Here is a 22,628-nt window from a genome sequence, read left to right on the forward strand (position 1 = left end):
ACTGCTCTTCACTGTGGTAACTCTTGTCCTATTTTATTTTTTTCATACCTTACTAGAATTTTCATAGCTATATAGGGAATGATGTCATATTTTTCATTAATCTTAGAGGCATGTGTACCTAACTTTACCAGAAAGCTTGACAAACTTTTTCCTCTCCACATTTCTGGGCTGTTCTGTAAAGTTGGATTGCTAGTACCTGCTAGTATATATAAGGCAGAATGGTAATGGAGTGAATTTATTTGCACTAAAAGATACTTTAGAATATCAGAACATTTTTAATATGGTTACAGATAACTGCAGAAGAACATTGTAATTCACCTCAGCAGATTTCATGGGTTTGCTTCTGACATAGCTGCTAGGTACTGCAGAGCTACAGCTAGAGAGAGAAATGAAAGATTTCAGATTACTGTCACGAATGTAGTGTGAAGGGGACTGTAATTGTTGAAAGTGTGGGGAAAACTGGGCAGTTTGTATACTTATTCTTTGTAAATGGTGTATGAATTCTTAATAGAAAAAGAAGAATGCTACCTGCTTCATGAAACATGATTAAGAGTCAAAATATAATTAAACTAAGTGCAGTTGTTGATAACAAACTGTCTGATGAAAGGATGACTTCCTGTTAACATCCTTTAGAATTGCCAAAACGATGCACTTTTGTGTACTGAAGGAAATATATTCTCTTACCTGTCTGCTGCTTTACACACCTACACTGTGATAATATTATCCTTATGTGGATCTGCTGTCAGCCCAGTATTTTATAATAGGTATTTTTCTTGGGTTTTTTATGAAAAAAAAAAAAATTATAAAGGTTATCTTTCTTCCCATACACCACACAAAGCAAAAAAAAGTACACATTACTCTGCTTGATCGGTGCTTCCACCGAATGAATCAGCTAATACAGGCTGTGTTTTCATGCTGTGTTGTCCTAATGCATCAGCTCCTGATGCTGGCAGGAACATTTTGACCAGTGAAGCTATCAGGTGCCTTGGGATATGCTTATCCAAGTCTGCAACTTTTAAAGTGCAATTTATCTTCTCACACAAAGTAATGCAGTTTTACTTCTGCATGGATTTTTGAAACCTAAACTTTTTTTCCTGCTCTTGTGCTTGTTGAGCTGTTGATGAGCTTCCCGTTTGTAGTCAAAATGTTTAATCTTCACTGTGCTTGCATTAGCTCAGTGCACCTTTTATGTGTGCTCATCTTCATTCAGGAGAACAAGCAAGCTCAGCTTCAGGTTTCTTCTGAGTCCCTGATGAAGCTGAAATTAAAGTGCTACTCACATGACTAATTAGGTAAGGATTTTGAGGCTTTGGTAAGGAAGCCACAACTGAAGATGACTCAGGGATCCTTACTGACCTTAAGTTACAAGAGTATGTAAGTGGTGGGTAGCAGTGCCATACCACAATGCCTGATACTCCTTGTCTTCTTCCCTATGTAATTCAAATGACTTTTCTCTTGGGGGACATCAATTTTCTGGAAGTTCTGATCTGGCTCAAAACCTGATTATGTTTGCTTGCTTGTTTTGTGAGTGTAGATTAAGCTAGTTATTCTCTTTGGTAAGTCATTTTTGTACGTTTTAAAGTGTTCCTGTAAAGCTTATTTGTGAAATAAGCCTTTCATTAATTAGAAGAAATTAGTTCTGTTTTCATCTCCCTCACATAGAAGTGAAGGGAAAGTCACATGATATAGGTGCTCAGCAATGGCATAAATGGAAGAGTGAGGATTTTCAGTGCCAGAAAGGCACTAAGGTTTCCAGGGCTGCAGCATTATTATAATTAATGCATTTCAGAGTCCTTTAAAAGAAACACTTTTGTTGTGACATTCTCCAGAAGTAGGGTATGTCTTGCATAATTTCACACTTGTTTTTAGAAACTGAAAATTTAATGTGAATACTGGGTGTTCATCCAACTTTGTGGGTGAAATGAACAAGAATAGGGTCTGAAAAATAAGACTGGAAGAGAAACAATGGACACACAGTGGACACACCTCTAATTCTGATATTTAAACACTTTCTGGTGTTTAGATCATTAGAAGACAAAGACCAGAGCTTTTCAGAAAGAACTGGAAAAGGTTTTGTATCTGACTATTCTCTCTCATTTTGAAAGGAATTCACCTGAGGTAATGAAATTTCTGGACCAATTTTTTTGTAGACATTTAATTGATTGAAGAAGTTCGCCTTCCCTAATACATAAGGAAAGCAAATTGGAAAGTTGAACCTAACATAATTCTTGCTGGAAGTGCTTGCACTCCAATCCATTTGAAGAAATCTGGCTGAATATTTTTGTGCAAAAGGAGCACATTAATTATGTTAAATGACACGAAACTTCTTGTTCACTTCTACTTACAGCTTGTGTTTGATAGCACAGCACAAGAAATGATGACAAACAGTGCGTGGGAAGTACAAAGATCAAGAGTTCAGATAGTTTAAGATCACGAGGAAAAAACTTTTGCAGGTATCTTGAGGGTTTCTATATTTAGTTCTAGGTCACGTAGGTGTTTTAATACCCAGCTTTCTTCCCTTACATTTATGCTTCCACGTATTTCCCCTAAAAATTGCGTCAGGATAGTATTCTGATTTTCTAGTTTGAAAGACCTGAAATCAAACTCCCCAAACTTTTCTCGCAGCTATATTTGCTTAGATTTTCTGCACATCTAACCACAGGGTCAAAACCTTAGAATTACATGCAGTCAGTGATCAACTGCAAAGTAGATAGCTTTTAACATAATTTCTTAGTGTTTTCCTGAACTAGAATGACAAAATGAATCCGTATTCCATTTCTTCATAACTTCCTTAACCCCATGAATCATGATCCAGTGATTAAGGATGTAGATAATACAGATTCAATTCCCTGCACTTCTACAGACTCTTGTGTGATATTAGACAAATCACTTGACTTGTCTGCCTCAGGCTTCATCTGCAAAATGGGGATAGAATGTTATTTTACACATCAGACAGTTGTTGCATGAGCAAGAATACACACACCAATGTACCAGAAGTGCAGGAGTTCAAACAGTTTATTTGCAGGCTCTGACACCTCCATTTAGATTCACTCACTGCACTGAATGAGACAGACATTGAGTAGAGAAAATGAGGTAACTATTAAAGCTGCATTATTAAAACTGCATCATAAAATATCCACGCATAGGACTGAGATTCAGGTATCACAGATAGCATTCATTCTGCCTTTCCTTGACTTTAAAACTTTGTTTTCTTAATCAAATGAGTTTGTGTGTGTGTGTCTGGTATGTAAGGGTGTTATTTTTTTAGGGTTTTAGGTATTATTATTATTTAGGCTTTGAAACACAAAAATGTTTCAAAGATTTTTTTGTGAACTTTCCCTCCCTAGGAGGGAGGAGCATAATATTAATATTTCACTTCACCAGTTTGTACACATATTAAGAAAAAACCCAAATAAGATTTGCTGTAAAGGAGGAGACCTATATCTAGCCTTCAGAGTTTTGCTGCTCCTGGAGCGAAAATCTTCTCCAGTTTAGTGTAAAACTACTACTGCTTTTGTTCAGTAGAATTTTTAGCAGATCATGGAGCTGTGGAGGGAAAAGTTTTGTCTCCTTTTCATCAGCCTCTGCTTTCTGAGGCAGCAACAAGAGAAGGGAGACAGAAAACACACAGAATAATGCGTGTGATAAAAGTAAAAAGGATCATATAGGTGAGAATAGGTGGTAAAAAAAGATTCTCTAGAGAAGGGGTATTCAAGGTATGAGTCAAAAGCTCACACGCTTTGTGGGAAGTGAGAGGAGAGGAGTTTGATAATACATTGAATAAAGATCAAGATTGGTGGAAGGAATATGGAAAAAAAAGTGGGGTGTTTGTAAAGAGGCCAAGCATCAATCTCTCTTTCCACAGAGCAATTTCAGAAACAGCCTCTCCTTTTCATTCCCTTCTCTCCCCAAAGACAAGTTACTGACACATAAGTAATTACCTTAAACATACTGAGCACCATGACTGTCCCTGTGAGTGCTTTTAGCCTACAGCCTGAGATAAAGCATGTTATCTTAAACCCTTAATGAAATAAATTTATGTGACTGTGCTTCACTTCATCTTGTTGATGGGCTAAGAGAAGGTTCCCACCCCGTTGGTGAGGCTCAGCTGACCTGGGGCAGCTTAGTCAGTTGTGACCATTCAGCCACAACCTGCAGTGTCCCGTGAAATCCTGAGTGAGGCAAGTAGGACACTAACCATGACCAGCAAAGGGTGCAGTGATCACCTTGCCAGTCCTCCCCAGTGAGGGACCTGGTGCCAAAATCCAGCAGGAAAAATGCCTTGTCTTTTTCGTGAGGGAGCTCAGCATGGCTGCATCTTTCCCACCCTCCTTCACCTGTACCCTGGAGCAAGTAGCTGTTGGATCAAGGTAACCACCTACACCTGCCAGACAGATGCACAGAGCAGAAGCCAGACCTCCCTGCAGTGAGGTTCAGGTCTGGAAATGAGAGAAAATCAACCACTCAAGTCTCATTCCCAGTATGTGTGATTTGGCAGTCTGCTGATGGAGCTAGTTTGACCCACATCCTGCTTGATTTTTAAGGTATTGCCATTGATGTCAGCACCTGAATCAAGTTTTGTAACAGTAAGCCCACAGGTCTGGTACAAAGTGAGAAAAAGAAAAAAGAAAAGAAAAGAAAAGAAAAGAAAAGAAAAGAAAAGAAAAGAAAAGAAAAGAAAAGAAAAGAAAAGAAAAGAAAAGAAAAGAAAAGAAAAGAAAAGAAAGAAAAGAAAAGAAAAGAAAAGAAAAGAAAAGAAAAGAAAAGAAAAGAAAAGAAAAGAAAAGAAAAGAAAAGAAAAGAAAAGAAAAGAAAAGAAAGAGAGTTATCACCTTTTCTTGATGATGACTTTTTGTGTTTCTCCTGCCTATAATCTGGTATCACATCAGTTAGATGGGTAGAAAGAGAGTTTTAAGCCTGAATACATATAAAATCATCTTGTCCCTCTCAGTCACTTTCAAATTATGATTTTCTCCCATATTCAACAAGAAAGGAAGAATAACATTTTTCTCTTAGAAGCAGTATGGAATCAAAACCCTGCAAGTGAATATGCAGTATGCCACACATTATTCTTTTTCATGTTAGTATTTGCACAGCAGTCCTAAAGCTGTGATGGCACAGCAATGTGACACTCTGACACCAGTGAAGAAATTCAGCAGGAGATATTTACTGGTAAAAGATGGTAAAAACTACGAAGAGTTTTCTGACAGCAGGCTGGCATTAGAGTTAATCAGAATTTACTTGTCTTGATATTGATTCTAATCAGAGATAGGCTGGCAGACATCATGTACATACCTTGAAAAAATCCCCTGCTGCACTGTCAGTGCTCCTGTGTTAAGCTGGTCTAAATGCCAAATGAAGCATATCATGCTTTGTGTATGAGATTAAAACAGAGGGCCTACATTTATTTTTATATCAGTTCCCTTTATTGAAAATCTCATATTTGAGCTTTCTGAATAGATGTACGAGGCAACCATCACTCTTTATCTGTAAATGCATTTCTGGGAGGCTGAGCTTCAGCTGGATGACTATAAAACAACAGTCACATAAACCTGCAAATTACGTGGCATAAAATGCCCTTGTAGCTGATTAGTAATCTCAGTGTTCACTCACTGAGATGTTCTAGGTATGAACACTGCAATGTAGCCCTGATTTTGATGTTCACCCAGACAAACAGCGTGCTGTTCTCTTGCCTGTCTGAGCTCAACAGCAGCACCTTCCTGCCAGTTACTTTCTGGTTTTCATCGCAGACTCTGCTTACAATAAATTGTACAGGAAAAGCACTGGTGACGCACACATTTCTGTAGGAAATCATTACACGGATTCTGGATAAGACTGTGGCTGTGTTTTACAAGACACCAACCTTGCTGACTTCGAGTTTTCTAAACAGGAATACCTAGAAGATATAGACACAACTTTGGCTCTTACTCTTCAAGGTAATAAGAAAGAGATTTTTTCAATAGGCGAAAGCCAATCTCCTTGAGAATCCTTTTGTCACAGTAGTATAGATTTTTATTAGTGTTAGTGCTAACCTGACACAGTGTAGGTATGACTGATCTGTTCATCTGCTGCTAATGCAAGAGAATGTGTTGGGATCAAAGCTTGAGATAAGTTCTTGGTACTTCATTTTCCCTTTAGGCCAGGTGGTGTTGGGAACATGCCAAGGACACAGTCTGAGAGCCTGGCAATGAGACACTTTTTCTTACTCACAGGGTAGTAACCTCTTTTTTGTACCAGACACCTCTTTAAACTCAGTAGGAGCTCCTATAGTAATGCACTATTAGCCTGTCCCTGCCATATTTCCTCATGACTCCATTGACCTTAGAGGCAAAGGATTAGCATAAGAGAAGGAAGAATCATAATAATAGTTTTTTTCAGGAAGAAAAGGAAGCCCAGTAGTCTGAGAGAGGCCAAATTCACAGTTCCTAGGACTTGGCATGGTGAGGGTATTCCTCCTGCTTTGTGCCCTGATGGTTGCTTAAACAAGCTTAGACTCCCACTCTTTGTTAGTGTCTCATGTCTTTTCATTAGATATATGTCATTAAAAATCTCCCCAATATAAATTATTTAGCAAAGACTAAGTTTTTGGATCAAAATTCATATATTAGTTGTTCACTTTGCTGAATAGACAGTTTCTGCAGGTTTCATAAAAATTATGCTTTCTATGGAATAGGAGTCTTCTTGATACAGTGTCAACAAACTGCCAAATCAAGGGTGTAAGCTTAAAATAGTCTTCAATTGTGTCTTGTCTCTCTAACACTCTTGAGTTTCTGTGGCTTCTCCATTTTCTGTTCCTGATGAAAAAAAGCACAGAAGAGCCTATTCAACAGGAAATTATACACTTTGTTGCATGAAATCCCTGAGCATTTTGGACCAATTTTCAGTACTAAATTCTGGCTGCTCGTGGTGATGAGTTTGCAGTGAGTGTGGGCGTTTCAAAGATGAAACCTTAAGCATCCAGTTCTACTCCCCAGCACCCCAAAATCACAGCCTCCATCTTTGGAATTAAAAGAAAAGTGAGTGTGTTGTTTAAATAGTTATAAACAGAGCCCACCCTGCAACCTCTGTCTTCTTTCATGGATTCTTGTCGGGGGAGGGAGCACTTAACTTCACTTTTTCACACTTGTTCCTTTTAGTTTCCACGGAGTCTTTGCCCTGTTGGTTTATATGGAGAGAGCTCTGTTGAGGATTAGCTGTGCCTGTATCTGTGGCTGGCCCTTGCTCAAATCAGACCAGGAGAGGGAAGTATCTAGCTAAATTCTGGCCCATAATTAATACATATGAGGAAATTGTGTTCTGCTCATGAACATTCCTTGAGGAAATAAAGATTAAATTTGTTAAGTAAATTATTCACTGCAAATTACTCACTCAGCTTCACTTGCTATTCTGAGATTTCTGCAATATCTGAGTTAGATCATTTCAGGGAGAGGCATGGCCATAAAAGCAGAGGCTGAAGGCATGATTCCTTTCTTGTACAAAATATAAATCTTCTTTTAATTAAAATAAACAGACTAAGACACTCTGGGATTGCTTAGCATTAGGGAAAGTAATGTACAGCCCCAAGGTATCCTTGAGTCTCTGGTTAAACTTGGACCAGATTTGTCTGATGGACAATGAAAAACGAGTTGCTAATATGAGGAAAGTCTCATTTCATTTGCTTTTGACAGGTGGCCAGCATGCTAAACCTTTCAATCTACTTCACACCCTGCCTTATAGTTCAACAGAATGATCAAGTTTTGAAAGGATAAGTTTACATTTACAATTTACACTGGAAGTGATCCCTCAGGGAAAGGGAACTGGATGGAGCTCTGAGGGGATATGGAGCTGTTGCAACACTTTGATTCCATGTGGGAGGGAGGCACATAAAGCACTTGAATATCCAGGACCATTCATCATGGTCCATTCATTAAAACTGAGTAATGATAATAATAAGCTATAAGGTATGTTGCCTTTTATAAATATAATGACAGTGGGAATCATTCTCATGGGGTCATCTTAATTATTTTTAAGTGGATAGCCCTTTTCCCCATAAGACTTTCCAGATAAAAGAGTGACATTGCCTGGTTATTTCAGGATAGAGGAGTCAATCCAAGCCCCATAAAATTCACCTGAAAACCTTCTATTGATTTCACTGGGGTTTGGATCAGATTCAAAGTCCAGCAAGGAAATGGAATAAGTTACCTGCAGTCATGTCCAACAGAAAACTAAGTATAAGAGTTTTTCTTTTAATTTTACATAGATACTCCTTCTCCTTTGAAAAATTAGCTTCAAATACAGAGGATATAAGCACCAAGCTTATTATTAATTTTTAATTCAAAAGAGCTACTTTTGAAATGTATTGGTTAACCAAATTAAATGAACTTAATGTTATATATGTTTGATTTTCTTCACTTTGTTACTTTTTAAAACTAGTGTGGGTCACCCTTCCAAGGGCAAGAACATAATCAGGTCAGCTTTCAAGCTGCTATAATTTTTCTGGTATGTGGATGAGGATAGGAAATAGATATGGGTGGGTACTATATCTCTTGAAATAGCCTCTTTCCTCCTGTTTAACAATAAATATTCTACAGAAAGGAAGCTCATATATTACTCTTCAGATGAGTTCCCATTTTATTAATCATGAAGATTTTAACAGTGGCCTGAGACAGGAAATCACAGTGTAATGATCAGCACAGTCTGATTTAATCCTCACGTTTGGATCAGATTAAAAAGAGAACCAATATACTGCAATGTAAGTCTAGGTAGATAAATAATCAAGTTTAATTACTTTTAAACATACATACAGCTTTTAAAACCATGTATGGCTCTACTGAATTACTAAGGCTGATTAAATATCCATGGTAAAACCTCCTTATGCTTAGAAACTTAAACTGACATTTCAGGTGGTGTTTTCAAATATAGAAAAGAAACATATCTCCCATAGTTCATAATTATAAATAATTAATTATTATTAAGATCAATTATTATGAACTCTGATTAATATGTTGTTTTTAATAACGAAAAACCCCACATTTAACTCTGTTTTAAATTAGTGTAGCTCAGATTTAAAAGTGAAGTGAAACATCTTGGTTAATGGGTTGAGGTTCAACACACACTCCATTGCAACCCACTAGCCTGGAGAGTTTTTTGTTATATTTGACAGAATTTCAGTACCTTAACTCCAGTTCCTCCTCCCTCACTTCTTACCAACCCCATTCTTAGAAGGCCTGGAAAGGAAAACCTCATAAGACCATTAGCATATAATAATTATTCTTTCATCAGTTGGTCTCAGTCCATTCAGTTGCCCATCCATCAAAATCCAAGAAAGCCTCCAAAACTGTTCTTAAGCCTTTACACAGAAGTCCAAAGAGCAAACTGAACTAGGAATTCATCTGAGGAGCATGTCCTTGGAGTACTCATATGGTAGAGGAGGAGGAAGAGAGCAATTCATCCAAGAGACTACTTGTCTATCTAGCAGTGTCTTCTCATGCATGTCCAAAAGGTTAGAAGTGTTTATGGGACTGGGAAGGGCAATTCTAAAAAAATAAGCAGTAAGACCTGTGCATTTCGTACCATGATGCATTTCAACCGTCAATTCTTTGTGGTTTCAGTTTGGATGGTTTCTTGTTTTACCTTTCCTTGAAATTCGAGTTCCATCAAATCTAATATTAAAAGAATGATGTAGAAAAAGAAAGGCCTGTCCACTGAGTATTTGGATTCACAAGAACTTTGGAATTTTTATTTGGTGCAAGACACCTCCACAGTGAAGTGCTTTTTTAAAAGTGCTTTTATTTATGTAAAACTTAGGAGTAAAGGCTGCTTAGAATATATTTATTTGGGGAAAAAAAATTGGAAAATATATTATAAAATTTTGAAAAAAAAAATTACCAAAGTTTTTTCTTGACACTTACTTGAACCTTTTCTTGCAATTTAGAGAAATATATTTCTTTTTCATTTGTAGTAATCTTAAATTAAGGTTTAATTGAAACTCTGTGGGTGGCCCAAAAAATTTGGGGTTTTGAAATTGAGAATTCACCTCCATCTTTCAGCAAAAATTTGGGAGTGTTTCATAGTTTCAGGTTCTGTGACCTATGATTCACAACAGATAAGTTTTACTTAGAATACTCAAGGTTTTTGTTTGTTTGTCTTTGGCAAATAATATCAAGCAAAATGAAGCAGAAATTCAAAGCTATCTTAATACCTCCACTTTCCTTTATCCTCTGGGTTTTTTTTCAAGAGGGTGCAAAGGACCTCTGCCATTCTCCTCTGTCTCTTTGTTGTAAGCCTTCTGTTGTAAGACTTGCCTTTTCTCCCTGTGACTTTGTCAGCAAATCAAGGACAGCAGAGGACTGAAAAGTGCTGTTTCAGGGAGTCCAAATCCTCTGATGAATGACAAAAAAATTATTTCACCACTCAAAAGAAAAAGGTGGCTTTAGATACTTCCCTTCTCTACCAAACAGTGACCTTTAATATCATTGCTTTTGTTGCATTACTGTAGAGCTAAGAGAGAAGAGGAGGTGTTGGCACCAGTTGGACCACACACCCACAGTACAGTGCAGATCTGCTGGGCAATAATATCCCTTGGTCCTCTGAACATCAGCACACCTTCTTCACAGCTGAGTCCCAGCACACGATGAAATAAAGGTTCAGTTAGTGCCATAAGGCTGAGAGGGGAAAAGTGAGAGAGGAAAAGAGAATGATTTTCTTGAGGTTGTCCAAAGTCTTACTGAGGCCTGATGGTGACCCAGAAGCAGATAAGTTTTAAAGCATTTCTCACTTTGAACCCTGTCCTCATTTTCAACTCGTCTCCTTGGTGCACCTCTCTCTTTCTTGTCCCTGTCACTTCCTCCCCTCCTTCCTCACCCCCTCCCCAAACGAAGTGTTCAGTTTACTCCCCCACTGCAACAAAGCAGCTGCATGAAGTCACATCCTGACCAGAACAAGGAAGTGACCAATGTACACGTCTGTAGTACCCCCTGTTGTACTTAGTTTGGTCACAAGGCAGTAGTGGTTGCACATCCTCTGGATAAACGTGGCTTAAACATGTTGAAGAGAAAACCATCTAACGCGTCCGACAAGGAGAAAAGTCAAAAGCCAAAGGTAAGAATGTTCAATTTTTGTTGTCAATGAGCAATAGCAGGAATTTTTACCAATTTTTAAGAGGAGGCTTTCCTTTTAAATCCTAGTTTCAGGGTTTCCTAATGGGCTAGTGAGTGCCTCAGTGCTAAAACCTCAGGAATCTATTTGAATATACTCACTTCATAACATAAGGATCATAAGGATCCAATTCAAGGAATCATCATTGTGAAGCTGCTACAGCTGTGCTAAAGAGTCTTGGTACTGGACTTTGTCTATTATTTTAAGTTCTTCATCAGTCTTTTAACAGAGGAGATCATAAAATCCCCTCTTTCCCTTTGATCTATGATAAATTGATGATGTAGCAGAAAAGAGTGTGAGAATTGGTGAAGAATTAGAAAAGCTATTCAATTTGTTCCTTATTTTAATAAATTTACTTTTGCATCACCATAACCAAAGGAGGAGAGAGTACTTGACAATTAGTGTTTATCTTCATTTCTCTGGGAATTATTGAAATTCAGCCTGAATTAAATATTCTAAATAAATTCATAATGTGCTACACTGGACACTTTCCACAATCTGGAATTGTAAGAAAGGAAGTGAGAGTTTTGCAAGAGGCATAACAATGTGTCCAGTGCTAGAAATTTATTTTCAGTCCCTGCATTGAGTGCAAAATGACCTCTGTGTGTTGTATTGTACATATGTGTTGTAAGGCTTAAGTGAAATGGCTACTGCTTGACCTGAGGGCTTCATTATCCATTTCTGCCTCAGTTTATCAGTGCTGAAAATTTAACAAAGAGGTTAGAAAAGTCTTTTAGTATATCTCTTTTCCCAGCAATTCGGCAGCTCCTAGTTTACAGACCCATCTTCTTATTGTTTGAGAATACACCTCCCTTAGTGACTTCTGTGTCCTAAAAGATTGTTGCAGACACTGTTACAGCAAGAATCTTCTGGTTTTACACAGCATTGGCTTTTGCATATTGTGCTTGCAGTTTTAAACTATGATTCATTAACAGTTAAAATTAATGTGAGCTTTTTTTTTCATGGATTTGAAGCAATTTTGAATCCATTTTCCCATACACAAATGGGTTTTTTAAGCATTGCACTGGTTGCTTTGGTGTGCATTTTCTTCTGTTCAATCATCATACTGTTTTTTAATGGCAGGGAAGAAGTATAATTAATATCTAATTACACTATAGATTAAACAAGAAATGACCATGAAAGACTCTGTGGATAGGCTTTGTTTTCCTGTATGCTAAATATTTTCAAAAGCCAGTTTTGGTCTCTCTCTTCTTCCAGAATAGAACATTCCTTAACAATAATCTGATTTTCATTTTTAATTTTCCTTCACAGTTATCCACTCATGAATTCATTCCATGCTATTAAAATGCTGGCATTATGGCTTCTCAATTATATATATGTATATGTACATAATGCTCATGGATTTGATTCACTGTAGGTGCAAAGCAGGGACAAAAGGAGTCTAACCACTTGACTGAGTGTCACAGCTGCTGACTTTGCTGTGCTGTTTTTGACCTATTGTAAGTGTTTACAAAAATGGAAAGGTCTTGGTGAAGTGTCTCAGGATGTCTTTCTGTCTCAGGAGTGTTCTTTCAGACACTTCACCTCCTGTTGGCCCACTTTTGCACAGAGCTGTGTAAACTTTCCATGACGAGAGTGCTCTTGCTCAATGTGCTATTCACAAAGAGGGCATTGGAGAAAAGAGCCCCACTTTGCATAGAATAGAAATCTGACTTTGCTGTAGCACGTTTTGAAACTTATCCCACAGAAGCAACGTCAATACTTAACTTGCTTAATGCAGAATTGGGTAAGATGGGGCACAGGTCCTTACCTCCTGACAGAAGTTAGAGGATATCACAAGTGACTTCCCCAGATCACGTTCTGGCTGCCCCTGCTCTGAGCAGGCAACATTTGGTACCTCCTCATGCTCACAGGTCAGCATTCCACTGTCACTGTGAAGGTTGTGGGCTACCTCACCTTGCCTTTAGGCAGCTTAGACATCCCAGTGTCTCCAACACATCCACACAGGGCCAGCACGAGACCTGTGGGAGAGCCATAAGGTCTGGAATGTTAAATGAAAATCAGGTTTGCTACCCTAGACCTCAAAGAGGACACCAAAATGATCTTTTTAGGTAACTGAATCCTAATAATGGTTACTAGTTGTCTTTATCACAAGTGTATGAACTTCTGTGCATTAATCCAAGTATTTTACCAAGATTTTCTTTTTAATCCCTTTGGTTTTATTATTTTCTAATGTGAAGAATGTTGGCATCCGGTTATGCCTTTTGATGAGGATGAAGGAACACGATGCAAAGCTGGTGTTAAAGCCCTTCTCGAGGCAATTCACTGTCCCTATATAAAGCCCCTCATAGTGGTGGACAAATGACCAGTGCAGCAGTAATACAGGTTTGCAGCATCTAATTGTCAGTTCTCTGTGTGCAATGCATTTACCTTACTTATTTACTACTGTGGTGCTTAAGGGACTTCTGCAGGCGTGGTAAGTGCTGCATAGACAAAAAGTCTGTCTTAGGACTCTCAGTTTCTGCTATGAAAAGTTTGATCCTGTGCCACGAAATAGTATGGTTGTAGTTTTTTCGGTTAAGCAGCAGGATTTCTGTAGTGCTGCAGTCATGCTAATAACTTATTTGAATGTCTGGCAGCTTTTGTGTATGCATGGATATGCATATAACTACTGAAAGCATTTTATGTAAACTATATAAATAAACATTCATCGTTAGGCAAAAAAACCATCTACACCTGGTGTCATACAAGAGAAAACTGGGAGAGAAATGGGAGGGAAATGCTTTCAAAAGAGATGTGGAAGGATTCTGATCCTTTGCAAATGTTAATCATTTGCATTACTATTGTACTAATGTAGTTGCATTACTACTGTGGAACTGTACATTTGTACCTTGTACAGCAGCTGAGGATCCCAGATAACAGAACTATAAGGGAAAAGTCCTAAGGGTTAAAATTACCCTGCTTAATATTGAAGCAATTCAACCAGTCGAAGGGCTAAGCTCTCTATTTCAAGCCTATCTAATCTAACCTATTGTCTACGCAGGACCTTAAATGATTTTCTCTCACGACAGAGCCTGTGCATCTTCCATCCCTTCCTTAAGGGAGTCCTTACCTGCCCTCCTTTCATTTCTGCCAGATGAGACACGGCTTGGTTTACATGGTGTGGCTGTTTTGAGCTGTGGAGTTATTTGTGGGCAAGTGAGGTCAAACAAACCAGGTCTTGCACAAAGCCCTGAGGTTCCTGGTCACGCTGATGGCTGGACTCAGCTCACTGCAGGGAGAGCATGTGCATTGCTGGAGTGGTTATTGCAGGGCAGAAAAGCAGAGGGGGTAGCTTTTACTAGATGTGTCTCAGCTGTGGGTCTGTGCAGTCTGTCCCACCACCCCTTAGAGAGCTGGGGAGGAGGAGAGCAGTTTACTTGGAGGATGAAGGAAAGACTTCTGAAAACACCTGGATTTTAGCCTCTTTGACCCTTATGATGTTACAAATGTCAGTGCATCTGGGGAATGGAATGAAGCAGATTTAGAACGATGGGGGGAAAAAAAAAACATTCAAAGAAACTATACAGTCTTCTCTTTTGTATAGCTTCAGGCAGCACCATACAAATAAAACACCCTTAAAGAATTTCACAGATACTCTGCATTCCACTTTGCACTGTTTTACACGTTTGACCAGGTGCAAATAATCTGTAAAACATCCCTACCTTGTCTTGCCCACTTCACAGGACATAATGTGCTGTGCAGAACCTATTCCTTTCTCTCTCTCTCTCTCTCTCTGACATTCCTCCGGACACAGCAAACTTGAGAACTGCCTGATGATTCTTGGCTTTACTTCAACGTGAAGGAAAGACGACTTTGTGCCATTTTTTCTGGCTTGACTGAAGAAAGTCTTGTGTCATTATCCTACATGACAGTTGATCTGTGTTTATGCTAAAGGTTTGAGACGTCTTTTGTTTCCTTATTCTGCTTCCAAATGTGCTTGGTGCTTTAAACTCAACTTACTTCTGGTGTGTCAGACAATTCAGGGTCAATGCCTCTGCATTTTGTTTAGGCAAAAATATGTCCAAGCTTCTAATTAAATCAATATTCACTTACTTAGGTGATAAACCTTTATTTGTTTTCAGGGTTATGAGATAATAGTGGCAAATCCAATGGGAGGAAACATTTTAATATGCAGATTTATTCCATAGTACGATTTCATGCCAGTAATGTTACTTTTTTATAAGCTTTAAACAAAACCCTGACTTCACAGAAATGAATGCACTTTTTTGCCATAGACTTGAGGCCAGAATTTCCCCTTTTTATATACTCTTCACAGAAGGCCTGATCCTGATTCTGAAAACACTTAAATGAATAAATTAGCTGTGATCCCATTGATTTCAGTGGGATTATCTGAGTAAAGTTTATCGCTTGCCTAAGTGTTTGGAGCCTGTAGTGCAGACAGATGCTATAAGCAAGTTTTTTGGTGCTGTATTTTTCTCTGACAGTGGCTTGTGCCTCTCCAATGGGGAATACTTGTTAAAGAAAAGAAAATAGAAAATAGGTACAGCACACCTAAACACCAAAAATAATTCAAGGCATAATTAGATCTTCTGTAGGACAAGATCTGCAGTCTAGAGATTGCTCAGTGTTAATGAATATTAACTAGGATTTATCCTTGAGTGAGGAAAGCTGAAGGTTTTAATTTTATTTCAAAGGTAAAGACTGGTAGAGTTATGAAGTTTTATATTCTTTTCTTTCCCCCTGAAATTTCGAGTGCATAATAAATGAGCCACTGCTAATGTCACAGATGCTAATTTTCACAACCATGACTGAAGTGATGTTCGTTTCCATTTGCATTTCATTCTAACAATGATGAGAGGTGATGAGTTGATGATAAGCTGTTTTCACCGTACTGCCCGCTGTGCAAATTTATGCTTATGGGCAAAGATGACACATAGTTCTGTCATTAAAGGTCTTTACTGCACTGCCTCTTGAAGAAAGACTGTTTGTCAAAATCCATTTGAACTCTGTTAAATAAGCAGAAACAGATGACAACATCTGGGAAGTATTTTTAAGAACCTGGTTTATGGTGTAAATACCTGTGGGCCTTTATCAGAGAGGGTTCAGAGAAAGAAAAAATGATACTTGTAATAACCATGTATGTCTAGATGGGAAAGGAAGGGATTACAGGTGACACTTCAGAAGGTGTTTTCTGTCTCCCTTAGGCTTCATAAAAAACTAGAACAAGGTTAGAGTTAACCTTGGGTTATTTTCCTTCTGTGAATGGAAGGCTCTACAATCATATTACTGCTCCTCTTACTTCTGATGTTTTTTCTTCATTTATATTATCATCTTGCTTCTTGCTCATCAGTTAATTTTTTTTTTTCAACAGCAGTTTCAGGAAGTTGTTTGTGTCTTAACATATATGTTAGCATATCTCTTTTAGTAAGGTCTTGAAATTGGGGGAATTTTGTTTTCTCACCAGGAAGTCAGGGTCCAGAGTCTTTGTGGGGGAAGAACAGCCATCCCTCACCTGCCCCTTGGCAGGAGGCTGATTAGGATGGCCAGACTCCACATTTCAATGCTCACATCAAGACACAGGCTCATTGAGGTCTCATATAACTCTTGACTAGGTTTTGTGTCAAAGCAAAAATGAGATCTGTGGCCTGGTCCAGTACTGACATCTTTTGTGTGTTCCCTTGATTACACCACTTTTTAAATTTTCAACCAACCTTGCACAATGTTCAGGCAATTTCCTATTTCTTCCCTGTCTTGGTTTTCCTTAACTAGCCAGGCTTAAGTCCTTAATAGCAGAATATTTTAAAACAAGTGAGAGCAAATCTCCTGAAGGGAATATTGACACATTAATATTCATTTTGCTTAGAGTAACAAATCCAGTTCAGTTCTGTGTTTGTTTTCCTAAGCAAGTGAGAGCATTTCAAGAGGTATGTCTGAACAGTCTTATCCAGCCATTTTTAGAAACTACATCATTTATAACTGTATTCTCTGATAAATACATAGCACAACCAGCAAAGTGACATAAATCAGCATTTAGTTGTCTTCTAACTCTTTAATTAGATTTGTGAAGCAGTTGACTTCAATACTGTGTTTCTAGGAAACCCAGAATACCCCAAATTAAACATTGGCAAGGATGTCTGTCATTGCTGGGAAAAAAGATCAGTAGCTACATATGGGCAGGACTGGCAGAGGATGTGGCCTACAGTTTTCTGTAGTTTCAGTGCTCTTCTAGGAACCTCTATCACAGCAACATGACTGAAGTCATTATAAAGCTGTTTCTTGGCAGCTAGTATAAAGAATCTGTGGTTGGCTACACACACTTCATCCAGAGGAAACAACCCCCTGGTATGTGGGCAGAAACCGCTGGGAATACCTAATCCTGAGAAAGGAAAAAAGTCTTCTGGGTCTCTATAATCACAATATCCCTTAACCTTTATCTTCTGGAAGCCTGCAGCAAAGACAGCAGGGTTACTACAGCTGTTTGAAACAGTTATACTCTGTTCCACAAATTATCTATCAGTGTCAGTGTTTTTGCTAGACATTTTGCTGCTTGGCACCAGGCTACAGATTATATATGCTCTGAATATTTAGCAAGTCTTATGTCCTTTAAACCATCCTAATGGAAATCTTTGTCTCGTGCATCAGATAGAGGCATGCTGTATGTGTGTTGTTATTCCACAGAGAGATGAATGACCACCTACCTTTTTTCCCAAGTGAAAGCTCTTCTGCATACATGCTTGCTCTTACCTTTCTAGCTCTTTTTTGAATCCTATTCCACTTACAGCGCATCCAAAACTATGTTTTTACTATTTTTCTTCTTTTCAAACTTGGGGCTGAAATTCCACCTTAGGGAAGAGTTTGGAGACTGCTTCAGGAAAGTTGCTTCTTTGACTATATATGATATATACCTTACTGCCACTTTTTTTTCCCCGGCCCTCTTTGGTTTATTACATGGATACACAGAAAGCTGGTGTGAGCCACTGAGTTATTATATTAATTATTGGGTCTGAACAACTCGTAGCTCCAGACTTGGGGTCTTACAGCTGGATAATGACACATTCTTCAGGCTGCTTAATTGCCAGTCATAGCATCTTCTGGCACTGTTCTGATAAGCTGAATGTCAACAGCAAATGGTCTTTTATCTCTGATCATCACCCAGCACTGAAGTTGACAAGTTTTCTCTGGGAAGAAGATCAATCTCCTGTTTTGCACCATTATGTCTTCTGGGTGGAGTTTTAGTCCCGTTCCTACTCTTCTATGTCTTTATCTCTTTTATCATTGTCACAAGAACAACCATATAACCTCACACTCCTGTACTTGATTTCCATGAGATGCTGAGTGGTTACTTCCCTGAGAACTGTAGGAAGTTGGAATTTCTTCTCCTTGGTCATGTTGACCTCATTCAGAAAGTCTGTTGTTCCTTCAGGTGTGTGGAAAGAGACATGAGACACGAGGTTACTGAAATACTTCCGTACTTGGCTTTAGGTTTTTCTGCAGTGTTTCTCACAGACAAGATAAATGCTAGAGGAGTTCTGTTTAATCAGAAAACATGGCAAAGCTATGGTGCAGTTTCATGTCTGCCCTCTACCACTATGTTTGAGATAGAGATGGAGCTTTGCCCTGAAATAAAGAAATCAGCTTCACTTAGCAACAGCACAGCCAAAAGCAGATGTGTGAAGGTGAGACAACAAAGTGGCTGAGACAGCTGAATGAGCTCACTCAGCTTGACTCTCTGCTGCCTTCACCTGTGCAAAGTGGATGCTAAGCTTTACCACTCATGAACTGCTTTCACTCGCCACAGTGCTGCTGTTTTTCTCTTGTATTTCTGTCTGTCTGCCTCCTTCTCTAAGATCATATATTCAGTATAAAAACCTCTTCACAGAGTGGCAAAGGAGACATGGTTCACTGATGGATGAGAAGCTCAGAACCTGTGTAGAGGGTGCATGAAATGACTGATGATGGTAGAGCAGGCATTCAGCTCTAGGCGCAAGCACATGGCAAGCCTTTTCTGATGTTGTCCATTGGCGTGTTTCCATTATTTCCTTCCTGTCTCTGTAATGGAGTTTATATTTGCTTGATTAATGTATCTTGGTAGTTGTGGTAAAATGTTTGAAAACTTTGTATTTGGGATTTTAGCCAGTATGAGAATGAATGGGAAGAGGCAACATCTTCCCACCTGTTCGTGAAAGCTTAAAGCCTTGTAGCTGGGACAAACCCCTTTGCAGTGATAGGGGTGATTTCAGTAGGATTTGGAATATGGCCTTGAATTTGGGGTTCAAAGGACACCTTGAAGGCCTCGCTGCTGTCTCTGCCTCAGTAGCAGCATCTCATTGGTGTCTCTCAACTGCGTGCGGCTTTCATGGAGATTGCAGGAGAAGGGGGGGGGGAAGAGCTCAGTCTCAATTTTGTCATGTGTCGAAAGGAAAACATACTTCATGCACCTGCTACATTTGTTTTTCATGAAATGAAGTTGTAGTTTTCCACTGAACTGTGATTGTCATAACCCCATGCCACAGAGATAATCATATGGAGAGAGGGTAAGTGATGTGCCCATAACAGTACCATTTGTTGCGCCCAGTACCCCAGGGAGCTGTTGATTGTATTCATTCCTTTCTGGTCTATGAGTGACCTGAACAGTATCAGGATGCTATCTTGTCTTCAGATGAATATGTTTTTTCCTGGGATAGCAGTTATAGAGCTTATGCTACAAAGAAAACCCAGAATTTAACACATCCTAAATTCTGGACTAAGAATTATTCTTACCTAGTCCCCAGTCACAGGGAAAGCCTGAGCTGGCAACCTTCTTTCAGTTTCTATAGTCGTCCAAAATCAAAAGGTTACTGAACTTATTTTACGAGTTCAAATTTCCAAGGAGCATATTTTAGATTCCCTGGCATAAGTTGTGCAAGCATGTCCAGTTTTTGAAGCCTGAGAGGCTTCAATGAAGTGCCACATGTCTTTCTTCAACTGCACAATAAGGATAACTTATAACAATAAATTATGACAATAAGCCAACACTGGAACTCAGACAAGGGAGGATACATGAAAGGGAAAAAATGGTGACTCTGGTCTACATTTGTTTGTTTGTTTGTTTGTTTTGTTTTTCAAGATAAAAATAATTTAAATAAATGGACATATAGATCTGATGAAACACGAAAATTCACAGTGACTGATGATAGCTACTGCACTGAATTTTGCTTCTCTACTGTAGTGCATCTCCATTAAGGCAATTTTAGCTAATCTCACTATGGATTCATTAATCAAGTGTAGTCAGGATGTCTGAAGAGAGATAATGAAGGGGAAAAAAATGGCCTATTGTTTGGATCTTATTCTTCAGCTAGTTAGTTTGTTTATCATATTCCATAATATTTGTACCCCGATAAATAAGTTCCAGCTGCAATTAGTTATCATAATAGACAACTAGCACATTTTTATTTACTTACAAGTTCAAAATTATTCTATAAATAGATCAATTAACTTTGTGTTATCTTTAGATCAAATGCCTAAACAGATTTCCAGCCTGCAGTATCAGCTAACAGTGACATGGAAACAAGGTGGACCAGTAGCATTTTAAAATTTCCTCCCTTTATCCAAAGACACAAGCATCCATGGAGACAAATTCCCTAATCCTACATCTTTTCTCTAAGCACTAACATCCTAAGTGCATACTGCAGTATCAGCAGTCCTTAGTGCCTTCCAAAATTTCTCCTCTAAAAAGCCTAAGAAAAGATTTGTTCATTTTTTACTTACTTTTTACTCATTTAGGATTACATACTGTATATCTGCCCCACATAAAGCTGTCACTATGTTACTTTAAAAAAAAAAAAAGAAGTTGAGGTTCTAAGAGCCTGGTGGGGCTGGAGCCTGCTGAAGATGGGAATGTTTATAAGCTCTGTGATATTAACTGCAGCACTCAACCTCAGGTGACATAAAGCATGCAAAAAAGAACTTTCTGTCAGTTTTATTATTTCTAAAAAGGTTCCCCTTGAAAGAGAAGAGTGACCTTGCTCTGCTGAGCTGACATATGCCACTGAATTAATGGCTAAGCTTTGCTGTAGGGAAGCTTGCAGAAACATTACAACTCCAATGGCTGAGTTTGCTGTGAACATTAATCAGGGGAACCAACATGATGTATCAAACACTCATTTAAAAGTAATAAAAACTAACTTTCTTTCTCCCCCTCTCCACCAAGTTTCTCAGAATTAGCTGATTGTTGGTTATTACCTGTTGTCAAGGGTAAGACTGCAGTATGGAAGTAAAAGGGTTTTCTAAAGTTTGCTTACTCTTCAGAAAAACAAACAAACAAACAAATGAGCTTTTGGGATGGTCAGATTTGACCGTGACTTAGAGGTTATTTTTTAATCTTGTTCCCATCTAGAAGGTCATTTGAGGGAACACCTTCCACTGAAAATGTCCTTTTCCTTGTCAAGGAATGCACAAGCTGCCTTGTATCCTCGGTGACTCCCTGGAGGCAGGACAGCTCCCATGATACGCGTGAGCAAAGCATAACATAGGCAAGGAGGCTCTTGCTACCACTGAAATAATCCCTGTGGAGGATCTTGTGGTGCAATGGTCAAGTTGAAGAGGCTCTGACCAAACCACTGTCTCACCAGGCAGGAGTATTTTCTGCCTGTCCTGTGTTGCTTCGCTCCACAGTGGGTAGGTGAGCGCGCTACAGTCGGCAGCTGTAGCCACTCCTCGGGCTTCCAAAGGGAACAGGAAACCCCTCAGGCAGGCTGTGTCCCTCCAGGCTATTCTGAGTGTGGTCTATGTGCAGCACCACGAGTAGGCTCTTCATTGCCTCTTCTGCTGAGCATTCATGGCAGTCACATTCCCACCTCCCCTGTGGGAGTGTGGTGGCTGCCCCGCTCCGGGTGTGCTGGACAGGCAGGGGGGTCCCTTCAAAACTGGGCCCTTGGGGGCTGTGTTCTTCCAAGATCATCATTGGGCATAAAAGTATTTTTGTCTTCACTGAAAGCCTGCAAACGTGCTTGTGAGTAATTTCTCTCGCACAGGAAACCCAGCCAAACCCTGCAAGGTCAGGACCTAGATAACACACAGCATTAATAAAATCATGCTGTATAAGTAAGCAGGGGAAGGGCTTTAATTGAAGCTAGGTGATTCGTTTTATTAAAATATGAGAATTCGTCTGCCAATTCATCTGGTTTGAAGAGGAGAAAGTTTCAGGAGAGGAAAGATGTTGGTATTTAAGAGATTAAAGATCAAAGCCCGCAATGCTTACGTAGTGTTTAACCAATCTTTTCTCAGACAGCGCTCCCCTTACTGCAGTGATGGTTTTGTGGAGGGTGGATTTCAAGGCTCGTCCCTCAATGATGTTTCTGCCCATGTGTAAATCAAGGGTAAAAAAAAAGGATACCAGGGAGGTAGAAGTGCACATCATGCCAAATCCTTAACTGTCATTTTCATAGCTCCTTTGAGTTTGTCACACATCCTTAACCTTCTTTTAAAGTCATTTTCTTTTCATGATTTTGCGTGCTACTGAAAGTCACTTTTAATTAAATGTCATATAA

General features: G+C 38.9%; 1 protein-coding gene across 2 annotated transcripts in view; it reads left to right on the top strand.

The window, feature by feature from the left end:
* LOC103762630 (SAM domain-containing protein SAMSN-1) overlaps positions 1-22,628 on the top strand; it is an 84,414-nt gene that overhangs the window by 37,718 nt on the left and 24,068 nt on the right. Inside the window, exon 1 of one of the 2 annotated variants that reach the window (XM_008929308.3) lies at positions 10,953-11,079. The exons of the other annotated variant lie outside the window; for it this stretch is intronic. Within the exon in view, the coding sequence (XP_008927556.2) occupies positions 11,023-11,079 (57 nt within the window). The 5' untranslated portion in view covers positions 10,953-11,022. Of the gene's footprint in view, positions 1-10,952; positions 11,080-22,628 lie in introns of those variants that run through there. 2 annotated transcript variants of the gene reach the window in all.

This window comes from Manacus vitellinus, unplaced genomic scaffold (genome assembly GCF_001715985.3).
Source record: "Manacus vitellinus isolate BGI_N305 unplaced genomic scaffold, ASM171598v3 scaffold_34_pilon, whole genome shotgun sequence".
NCBI classification, from domain to species: domain Eukaryota; kingdom Metazoa; phylum Chordata; class Aves; order Passeriformes; family Pipridae; genus Manacus; species Manacus vitellinus.